Raw genomic sequence first — 11,770 nt, 5'->3', positions numbered from 1 at the left:
GTTCGCCACAAGCAGCTTAGTCATGCTGGCCACCTGACCCGGAAGCTGTACGCCGGCTCTCTTGGCCAACAAAGCGAGATGAGCGCCGCAACCCCAGAGTCGGACCTAATGGTCAGGAGTCCCTTTACCTTTCCCTAGCAGAGATCTAGGTTGCTCTCTTAAGGAGACAAGGCAATGGTGCTTAATTTGATGGATTGCTTTCATACTATCACACACTTTCTTTCCTCAAGGGAGCACCAAGCAAAGTGCAAGCTATTCCCCTCCTTTTAAGTTCACAGCCACCCTGCAAGGTAGGAGAGGCAGAGTGACAATGACCAGCCAAGGCCCTCTAGCGAGCTTTTTGGCAGTGCAGGGATCTGAAGCTGACTCTCCCTGCTCAGGCAAGCTGCCTAAGGTGGGGGTTGCTTCCAAATAACCTGTTTGTCAACCACACCCACCCACCCAATTTGCTGGTACAAGGTTTGCGAGGAAGTTAGGCAACATCAGATATTTATCTGGCATTCCTTCTGATTTGTTTGTGAAGAAGTTAGACAACATCGCATCAAGGCATGTGTCAAGGGTTGGGCTAGATGACCCACAGGGTCCCTTCCAATCTTGCAATTCTGTGACTCATCCCACACTTCCCACTGCATTTGCCCTTGGCTTTCCTCACTGCAAAAAAAGTCTGATATTTTAGTTTGTGGTGCAAAACCTCCCAACCGTCTATAATTGCACAACCCTGAATTGACCGGGAACATGATTGAATCCTGCTCTAAAATTGTGACCGATAATAATAATAATAATAATAATAATAATAATAATAATAATAATAATATATTTATACCCTGCCCATTTGGCTGAGTTTCCCCAGCCACTCTAGGCGGCTAACAATGGAGTGTTAAAAACAATACAGCATTAAATAGAGTGGTACCTCGGGTTAAGTACTTAATTCATTCCAGAGGTCTGTTCTTAACTTGAAACTGTTCTTAAACTGAAGCACCACTTTAGCTAATGGGGTTTCCTGCTGCCGCCGCGCCACCAAAGCACGATTTCTGTTCTCATCCTGAAGCAAAGTCCTTAACCTGAAGCACTATTTCTGGGTTAGCGGAGTCTGTAACCTGAAGCATATGTAACCTGAGGTATCACTGTATTAAAAACTTCCCTAAACATCCCTAAATAGGACTGCCTTCAGATGTCTTTTAAAGATAAGATAGCTGCTTATTTCCTTCACATCTGAAGGGAGGGCATTCCACAGGGTGGGTGCCACTACCGAGAAGGCCCTCTGTCTGGTTCCCTGTAACTTCACTTCTCGCAGTGAGGGACCGCCAGAAGGCCCTCGGCGCTGGATCTCAGTGCGCATTCCGATATAAAAGCACGAGAGAGAAGTCCTTGCAATCTGGCCATCTGTAGCAGTTAAGGACTGCAGAGTGCCAGCAGGACGGCACAGAAAAAGGAGGGCACTAGGACCTCGTGCTGCCTCCCTTGGATGTTGTGGTACCCAGTTCAGTGGATGCAAGAAGATCAGCTGTTTTGGGAGCATCATTGCTAGGGAACCATGGCCAGCCAGACGCAGGGAATCCAGCAGCTGCTGCAGGCTGAGAAGAGGGCTGCCGAGAAAGTAGCAGAGGCTCGGAAACGTGAGAGGGGGCTTCTGTTTTATGGGGGGGAGGAGATGGGGGGGGGTTGAGGAGGACCAGAATTCCTGAGTTCTCTGATAAAAGATTGCTGTGCAGTCATCACAGAGGAGAATGAACTAGAATTTGGGGGGGGGGCTGAGTGCCCTTTGGATCCATTCCCCAGTTTCCTTCTCTTGACCAGGGCAAACGCAAACCTAAAAAAACAGGCCTGGAGAGGCAGGTAATGTTCTTTCCACCTGACCTTCAATGTCTGTCTCGCCACCTCCATCCTAGGGAAGGCCCGGAGGCTGAAGCAGGCCAAAGAAGAAGCCCAGGCTGAAATCGAGCAATACCGCTTGGAGCGTGAGAAAGAGTTCCAGCAGAAGCAGCAGGCGGTAAGATTTCTTGAGGGGTTTTTTTTTATGGGTGGGGGGAACTGAGGATGCAGGATGAGTCATGGGAGGAAGAGGCAGACAGGCATTGGAGGGGTGGGGAAGCGATTCCAAATGGTATAGGGTAACCTTCGTGATTCCCCTCCCAGTTAAAATTGGGAATTTGGGGGTCAGGCAAGGGTTATTGTTAGGAAAGGGAAGAATTCTTTTTATTTTTTTAATTAATATTTTTTATTAGATTTTCCATTTAAAAAAACCCATTTTTACAAAATTATACATCCATTTTTAACTTAAACCCTTTTTTTCCAGAACTTCCCTCAGCTTGTCTGATAATTTTCCATTTATTTTTTTATCCTCGTCTCACATTTCCCAATATTATATTGCACTCAAATACTCTTAATCACATCATATTTTTTAAACAATATTTCTAACAGTAATTTCACAGAGCTTCTTGAAAGCCAACGAACGTTATTTGCTCATCACAGAAATTTTTGATATACTCAGGGAAGAATTCAGGGCAGCCCCTGTTCTAAGGTGGTACAGAGGATATGGGGCAGGTTTGAAGGAGGCAGGATGAGCTGTTTACCTTCTAAGAGGCCGCAGCACAGGCAAAATGGATGGCTGTGGGAGAGGGAAGAGAATGGTTTACTAGTTGTGCTAGATGTAGCTCAGTGACAGAGCATTGGATCTGCATGCAGAAGGTGGCCGGTTCAATTCCTGTCATCTCCAGGCAGGGTGGAGAAGAGACTCCTGCCCCAAATCCTAGACAGCCTCTGCCAGCCTGTGTGGATGATACAGAGCTGAATGTACCAGGGGTGTAAGGCAGCTCCCTATGTAAAAGAGGACTGGGTAGCCCGTTAAGGGTCGTTTTCCAGACCTCCTTATTGGCAGAGATGGATTAGGGCAGAGATGGATTAGGATGGCGCTGTCAGTTAAACCACAGAGCCTAGGACTTGCTGATCAGAAGGTCAGTGGTTCGAATGGGGTGAGCTCCTGTTGCTCGGCCCCTGCTCCTGCCAACCTAGCAGTTTGAAAGCACATCAAGTGCAAGTAGATAAATAGGTACCGCTCCATCGGGAAGGTAAACAGCGTTTCCGTGCGCTGCTCTGGTTCGCCAGAAGCGGCTTAGTCATGCTGGCCACATGACTCGGAAGCTGTACGCCGGCTCCCTTGGCCAATAAAGCGAGATGAGCGCCGCAACCCCAGCGTCGGTCATGACTGGACCTAATGGTCAGGGACCTAATGGTCAGGACCTAATGTGATCCCTTCCCAATGTTGCTAGAGCGTGGTTTATGTTAAGTTGTGGGTTGACATAGCCGATGACACAGCGATTTCTCCAAGTAGCTCTTTATTTCGTAAGCTGGAATAGAACTGACTGCAAACAGCTCAGCCGGCCTGCTTTTATAGGCAGCCGGCTGTCAACATTGTAACAACAACAGCCCAGAGTTCCCGCCTAAAATAACTGACGCGGACCTGAGGGAAAACTATCGACAGACCTGAGTGAAAACTATATACAGTATCCCCCTGCTGGCCCAGGGTGAAACTTCACTACATAACACCCCTCCCCACCGAGATAAGGCGTTAGTTACAATCGTAATGGTTTCCTTATATACAGCACTACGCGTAATGGTTCAATTAGGCACAAAAGCATATCGGTTACATTTCCCATACTTAGACCAACAGTGATACCTGTCCAACAACATAGTCCTTTAAATAAGTTGGGCGCTTGGGAACTCTGCCAGACCGCCGGGGACTGGTAGCCAAGTCCGGAGGGCCACACAGTTCTTGCTGAGGCTGTGGTGCGACCCTAGATGGCGTTGGAACCAACTCCCCTGGATCCGCTGCTGTGGGTGGAGCCTCCGCAAGTGGAGTGGTCTGAGTCTGTGGTAAGTCTGGCAGACCCTCTGAAGCGGCTTGGTTCGGCTCCACGCTGGCAGTTTGCGAGGGAGGTGTAGGTGGGGCCTCGCCATCTGTACGTGTCTCTTCTGGAGCCGCAAGCGCAGTTGGGGGCACCTCGGTAATGTCCAAGTCCCCAACCCTGCGCCTAAGCTGGTCTATGTGCCGTCGCCACAAGCGTCCGTCTTCGAGTGCCACCTGGTACGAGCGAGGTCCAGTGACTCCCACTACTGTGGCTGGCACCCAAGGAATGTCCCCCACATAGTTCCGGGCAAAGACCTGTTTTCCTGGGACAAATGACCGTGGCGCGTTGGCACAGCCTGGTGGTTCAGCCACGGCAAAGTCCGGGTGTAGCCGGTCGAGCGGTGACCTGAGGCGGCGGCCCATAAGCAGTTCAGCAGGACTCCTCCCTGTGGCCGCATGAGGGGTGATGTGTTGCACGAACAAGTATTCGGCGACCCGCTCATGCCAGTCTCCCCGGTCCAGGCGTGCCAGTGCCTCTTTTGCTGAGCGCACCATTCTTTCCGCTTGCCCGTTGCTGGATGGATGAAAGGGTGCCGTTAGGGCATGGCGGATGCCCAGTCCCAAAAGATACCGCTCAAACGTGCCTGACGTGAACTGTGGTCCGTTGTCAGAGACAAGGACATCAGGACACCCATGCGTTGCAAACAGGCCTCGCAGCACCCGGATGACAGCTTCGGTAGTGGTGGAGGGCATCAGGGCGACCTCCAGCCATTTGGAATAGGCGTCCACCACTACCATAAAGGTCCGGCCGTGAAACGGGCCAGCCAGATCGATGTGCACCCTCGACCAGGGTGTCTTTGGCGTCTCCCAGGTGTGTCCCTTAGCTGCCGGTGGTGCAGGCCTCGACTCTTGGCACGCTTGACAGGCGGACACCCAGGCAGTGATGGCATCGTCCATATTAGGCCACCAGACGTAACACCGAGCCAACGCCTTCATTTTGACAATTCCCGGGTGGCCAACGTGCAGAGCCTCCAGGACGCGCTGACGGAGTCCCTGGGGAATCACGACGCGGTCTCCCCACAGCAGACAGCCGCGATGAGCTGAGAGTTCATGTTGTCTGGTTGCGAAGGGCTGGAACTCCGATGCAAAAGGCCCTTGTGGCCACCCCCTCCACACCCAGTTGAGCACCCGGCTGATGGTGCGATCCTGGGCAGACGCGGAGGCCACAGTGGCAGCTGATACAGGCGCTGCCGGAAGATCCTCAATCAGAAGGAGCGATGAAGCTGGAGCCGGGTCTTCCACAAATGCTGGAAGAGGGCAACGGCTGAGGGCGTCGGCATGGCCCATCGATTTCCCCGGGCGATGGATGAGCCGGTAGTGGTAGGCAGCCAGGAAAACAGTCCATCGCAGCATGCGTGGCGAGAGGACCGGTGGAGTTGGACGATCACCGGCGAGGAGGCCCAGGAGTGGCTTGTGGTCAGTGATGAGGTCAAAAGTCCTGCCATAGAGGTATTCATGGAACCTCTTCACTCCAGCCACAAGTGCCAATGCCTCCTTGTCGAGCTGGCTGTAATTCCGTTCCGTCAGAGATAGTGTCCTGGAAAAGTAGGCGAGCGGTGCTTCTCTTCCATCTGGAAAACGGTGACTAAGGACAGCACCGATGCCAAAAGGTGAGGCGTCGCAGGCAAGGACCAGCGGCCTGGATTCACTGTACTGTACCAGCACACTGTCTGATGAAAGGAGAGCCTTAACCGCGTTGAAGGCCGCCGTCTCCCGATGACCCCAGGCCCAAGGCGTCTTTGTACTAAGGAGTCGGTGAAGAGGCTCAGCCACTGTGGCTTTGTGGGGCAGGAACATGTTATAAAAGTTCAGCAGCCCCAGGAACGCCTGCAACTCCGTCTTGTTCTTTGGGGTGGGGGCCTGCTGGATAGCGCGGATCTTGGATGTGGTTGGGTGAAGGCCGGAGGCATCGATAAGATAGCCCAGGAACTCTACCTGTGGAACGGCGATCTGGCACTTCTCCCTCTTTACCTTGAGCCCGGCCTCTTGGAACCTGGTCAGCACGGCACGGAGGCGCTCGAACAGCTGCTGGTGTGAGTCTGCAGACACCAAGACGTCATCAAAATATGGTACCACGCCCGGAAGCCCTTGCAGGAGACGCTCCATAAGGCTTTGGAAAATGCCAGGAGCCACACTCACCCCGAACTGCAACCGGCGGCAACGGAATGCCCCCCGGTGGGTGACGATCGTCTGAGCTTCAGCAGTGGCATCATCGACTGGCAGTTGTTGATAGGCTTGGGCAAGGTCCAGCTTAGCGAAGACTTTACCCTCACCCAGGGAATGCAGCAGGTGTTGGACAACAGGAACCGGATAAGCGTGCTGCTGAAGTGCCTTGTTGATCGTGCACTTGTAGTCAGCGCAGATTCTCACCGACCCATCTGGCTTGACAGGCGTGACGATGGGGGTTTCCCACTTGGCGTGGTCAACCGGCTCCAAAACTCCTTGGGCGATCAGTTTGTCCAGTTGTTCGTCCACCTTAGCCTTGAGAGCAAAGGGAACCCGGCGTGGCTTTAGCTTGATGGGGGCGACTTGTGGATCAAGGCTAAAGGAGATGGGCGTACCTGTATATTGCCCCAAGGTGCCGTCAAAAACCTCGGCAAAGTCTTTGACCAGACCCTCAGTCTCTGCGTTAGAGATGCAGTTGATGCCGGTGACTTCCAGGCCAAGGGCATCAAACCAGTCTAGCCCTAGGAGGCTTGGCCGCTGACCTTCGACCACCACCAACCGGAGCAGGCCCGAAAAATCCTTGAAGGCAATCCGGAACCGGCCAACGCCTACCACGGGAATGTCATTTCCCTGGTAGTCTCTCAGGTGTACGCGGTGAGAGTCGAGTTGCCTTTTGGACACTCTGGGTACCAGTCTTTTGATGGTGCTCCACGACACGATGGACAGGGCAGACCCGGTGTCGATCTCCATGTCACATGGAGCTCCTTCAATGAGCACCGTGACGTTCAGCTTGCGTTGCGTAGGCGAGTCGGTTTGGCCAATCGTGGTTCCAGACGGGCAGCGGCAGTTGGTGAGAGCGAAACAACTTTCCTTGGCAGACTGGAGTGAAGGCTTGGACTTGTGAGTCGATGAAGGGGGGGTGTCAGACGGAGCCGATCGGCAGACCTTAGCGATGTGGCCCCTTCTGGAACACTTCCTACAGATGGCGTCTCTGAAACGACACTTGGCACGGGAATGGTTGCCTCCGCAGCCGGCACATTCCGGTTGGCCCTTGGACTTCTGTTGGAACTTCCTGTGCTCCCGCTTTGTCTGGTGCACGTCATCGCCTTCACTGGAGGATGCCTCATCACTGCTGGCCTCTTCATGATGCACCGGAACTGGCTCCCTAGCAAGACGCGGGCTGCTGCACTTGCGGATCTCCTGGGCGGAGCGTTCAGCAGCTTCTGAGGCCACAGCCTCCTCAATGGCTTTCTGCAGCGTGAGGTCTGGCTTGGCGAGGAGACGCCGTTGCAGATGGATGTCCCGGACCCCGCAGACGATTCGATCCATCAGGGCATCGTCTAAGTCTCGGAACTCACAGTGCATTGCAGCCTGTCGCAGGGCGGTGGTGTAGTTGTTGATTGACTCCCCCTCTGCCTGGTTCCGGTGGTAGAACGCATGGCGGGCAGCAATCTTGGACGGCTTTGGTGCGTAGTGGTTGCGGAGCTTCTCTTGGATCGTGTCCCATGGTGTTGCCTGGACTGCTTCGGGCGCAACCAATGCTCGGGCCGTCTCAAACACCTCAGGCCCACAGAGGCTGAGGAATAGGCCCCGCTTACGATCCTTTGATACTGCTGTCAGCTCGTTGGCTTGGAGGTAGCAGTCGAACCGAGCGAGGTAGGAATCCCATGATTCAGAGGCTGGCGCAAACGGCGGTAGAGGCACAAGTGAAGCCATGATTCCGATGCCGGCGTGAAGGGCGATGGATGGAACACAGTGCTCTAGCCAGAACAGTCAGCTCTGAATTGGTTCTGTCCAGTGATTTCGCTCAGTGATTTCGCTCTGTGATTCAGCTCAGTTCAGAGGCTGGCCGCATCTGGCTGTGCTCTGATGTCCATCTATCCCATCCTCGTCGCCAGTGTTAAGTTGTGGGTTGACATAGCCGATGACACAGCGATTTCTCCAAGTAGCTCTTTATTTCGTAAGCTGGAATAGAACTGACTGCAAACAGCTCAGCCGGCCTGCTTTTATAGGCAGCCGGCTGTCAACATTGTAACAACAACAGCCCAGAGTTCCCGCCTAAAATAACTGACGCGGACCTGAGGGAAAACTATCGACAGACCTGAGTGAAAACTATATACAGTATCCCCCTGCTGGCCCAGGGTGAAACTTCACTACATAACAGTTTAGACCACGCAGGTGGCGCTGTGGTCTAAACCACTGAGCCTAGGACTTTCCGATCAGAAGGTTGGCGGTTCAAATCCCCACGACGGAGTGAGCTCCCGTTGCTCTGTCCCAGCTCCTGCCAACCTAACAGTTCGAAAGCACACCAGCGCAAGTAGATAAATAGGTACCGCTGTGGCGGGAAGGTAAATGGCATTTCTGGTTTCCATCACGGTGTCCCATTGAACCAGAAGCGGTTTAGTCCTGCTGGCCACATGACCCGGAAAGCTATCTGTGAACAAACGCCGGCTCCCTCAGCCTGAAAGCGAGATGAGCGCCGCAACCCCAGAGTTGCCTTTGACTGGACTTAAGCGTCCAGGGGTCCTTTACCTTTTTTACCTAGAGCAAAATACCCATTGTTCCTGGCTACCGATCATGCTGGCCGAGGGGAGTTTTAGCCCTATATCTGGAAGATACAACATTGGCTGCCCCAGGACTCTGCGTGTAGAAGCCAGTTAAACTGGCAGCTGAATCTTACAGAGGGGTAGTACTTCTAGTGGAGAAAACGTCATGGTCCTTCTGGGGTGGTTTGTCCACCTTTGGTCCCCACCGTGTATCCAGCTCTCACTTCCTAGAAGCTGTCAGCATGCGACAGCAGCCACCCCCCAGGAATGGGTTTGATTGGCCGGCTAAACCAGGTGAGGGCAGCTGATGGGTCTCAACCCCTCAAGAAGAAGAGTTTGGATTTGATATCCCGCTTTATCACCTAAGGAGTCTCAAAGTGGCCAACAATCTCCTTTCCCTTCCTCCCCCACAACAAACACTCTGTGAGGTGAGTGGGGCTGAGAGACTTCAGAGAAGTGTGACTGGCCCAAGGTCACCCAGCAGCTGCATGTGGAGGAGCGGGGAAGCGAACCCAGTTCACCAGATTACGAGTCTACTGCTCTTAACCACTACACCACACTGGCTCTCAATGCATGATTAGAGACTTCCCATGCATGCAGAGATGTGTAGTTAGCAGACATGACTAACAGTGTGTCCAGCGGTGAAGAAAGCATTTTCTGCATGTGCCGTGGAGGGAAGTGAGGGGAAGATGGGGCTCGTCAACCTGGGAAAGGAGCCCATCTAGCAGAAGGAAAACGCTAATCCTAAACCTCCAGTGCCTTGCGGGAGATCTTCAGGAGAAGAAAAGGCTCAGAAGTAACCTTACGCAAATCTGGAGTGGTGTTATGTATTGAAGTTCTCACCCTGGCCACTGGGGGTATTGTGTACAGTGGTACCTCGGGTTAAGTACTTAATTGCTTCCGGAGGGCCATTCTTAACCTGAAACTGTTCTTAACCTGAAGCACCACTTTACCTAATGGGGCCTCCCGCTGCCGCCACGCCGCCGGAGCACAATTTCTGTTCTCAACCTGAAGGTACTATTTCTGAGTTAGCAGAGTCTGTAACCTGAAGCGTATGTAACCCTAGGTACCACTGTATATAGTTTTCACTCAGGTCCACGTCAGTTAATTTAGACGGGAAACCCTGGGGTGTTGTTGTTACAATGTTGACAGCCGGCTGCCTATAAAAGCAGGCCGGCTGAGCTGTTCAGTTCAGTTCAGTTCCAGCTTACTATAAAGAACCACTTCGAGAAATCTCTGTGTTGTCTGCTATGTCCACCCATTACTTAATACTGGCGACAAGGATGGGATTGGATGGACATCAGAGCACAGCCAGATTCGGACACTCACTGAGCTGAAACACTGAGCGAAATCACTGAACAGAACCCAATTCAGAACTGACCGTACTGGCTAGAGCACTGTGTTCCATCCATCACCCTCCACGCCAGCATCGGAACCATGGCTTCTCTCGTGCCTCTACTGCCATTCGCTCCAGCCTCTGAATCATGGGACTCCTACCTCGCTCTGTTTGCCTGCTTCCTCCAAGCAAACAAGCTGATGGAAGGGTCAGAGGAGCGTAAGCTGGGCCTATTCCTCAGCCTCTGTGGGCCCAAGGTGTTCAAGACAGCCCAAGTTTTAGCAACTGGCAACAGGACAGCACCCACCAGAACACGCATGGGTAGCAAGCTAGCTTAGAGAAGGCTGCAAGTGGCACATACCAGCCCTGTCCTTTAGGGCCTTGCCGCCACTCGCTGCCGCTCACCTTCCGCCTGAGGCAAGTGGCTCACTCTGCCTAGTGGTAGGGCCAACTCTGGTGGTTCCCCAGTACCCTCCCCATCCAATGGCATGGCACCTCTAAACACTGAAGTCTCATATAGATATCCTGGCTGATAACTATCCGAATTCTTCCATCCCAGTGCTGGAATATCTGATTTGCGGATGACGCTGAAGTTGACACTTTTGCTGTTTAGACACGGCTATGGTGTCAAGATAGACTTCACTCCTTACCTGTACCTTCCTTCAGGTGCTATCATAATTCCTAACTTTGTTGTCTCTCTCTCCCGCCCACAGGCTCTGGGCTCGCAAGGGAACCTGTCTGCTGAGGTGGAAGCCCAAACCCGCAAGAAACTGCAGGCGATGCAGGGAGGACAGGCCCGGGGCAAGGATCGAGTCCTGCGACAGCTACTCACCATTGTTTGGGACGTGCGACCCCAAATACACCCCAATTACCGCATAGCTGCCTAGTTGACCCATCGGCTCAGCCTGCAGTTGCCATCGAGGGGACCTTACTGACCAGCATCAAACACATATAATGCCCCTGATTCCTAAAAGCAGTGGTGCAGTTAAATAATTTTATCTCGGCCCTTAACGGTGTTTCAGGAACTCTTTAGATGATGATGATTTCACTTTAATAACAATACAGTGGTGCCTCGCAAGACGAAATTAATCCGTTCCGTGAGGCTCTTCGTATAGCGGTTTTTTTGTCTTGCGAAGCAAGCCCATTGACAGCTTAGCGGATTAGCGCTATTAGCGGTTTAGCGGCTTTTAGCGGATCAGCTGATAAGCGGCTTGGCGGCTTAGGAAAAGGGGGGGAGGGGGGAAACCCGCAGGAACTCGCAAGACATTTCGTCTTGCGAAGCAAGCCCATAGGGAAATTCGTTTTGCGAAGCGCCTCCAAAATGGAAAACCCTTTCGTCTAGCGGGTTTTCCGTCTTGCGAGGCGTTCGTCTTGCGGGGCACCACTATAATAATCACTGTTGCTGCCAGCTACTCTGGGCAGCTTCCAACACATATAAGAACATAATAAAACATCAGATATTTAAAAACTTCTCTTTACAGGGCTGCCTTCAGGTGTCTTCTAAAGGTTGTACAGTTACTGATCTCCTTGACATCTGATGAGAAGACGTTCCACAGGGTGGGTGCCACTACCAAGAAGGCCCTCTGCCTGGTTCTTAGGCATATGACTTTAAAGCACGTGATATCCCCCAAATAATCCTAGAAACTGAGGTTTGTTCATGGTGCCAGGAATTGTAGCTCTGTGAGGGGTAAACTGCAGTTCCCAGGATTCTTGGGGGGGGGGCAGACATGTGCCTTCACTCAAAATATGGTAAGCCAAACTCTGGTGAGCGGAGCGCAGAACTTCTTCCCTAGAATCCTACTCTGACAGCACCAC

General features: G+C 52.6%; 1 protein-coding gene across 1 annotated transcript; it reads left to right on the top strand.

Moving 5' to 3' along the window:
• Positions 1 to 1,442: 1,442 nt before the first annotated feature.
• ATP6V1G2 (ATPase H+ transporting V1 subunit G2) lies at positions 1,443 to 11,011 on the top strand. Its single transcript, XM_081854082.1, has 3 exons — positions 1,443 to 1,616; positions 1,890 to 1,990; positions 10,669 to 11,011. Exons 1-3 carry the CDS (start codon positions 1,535 to 1,537, stop codon positions 10,840 to 10,842), a joined length of 357 nt encoding a protein of 118 aa, XP_081710208.1. The 5' UTR covers positions 1,443 to 1,534; the 3' UTR covers positions 10,843 to 11,011.
• The last annotated feature ends 759 nt before the right edge of the window (positions 11,012 to 11,770 follow it).

Source organism: Podarcis erhardii (genome assembly GCF_964252035.2).
Source record: "Podarcis erhardii genome assembly, chromosome: 2".
In the NCBI taxonomy this organism is placed as follows: Eukaryota; Metazoa; Chordata; class Lepidosauria; order Squamata; family Lacertidae; genus Podarcis; species Podarcis erhardii.
Note: the sequence above shows the minus strand (reverse complement) of the source record. Positions and strands in the feature narration are given on the sequence as shown.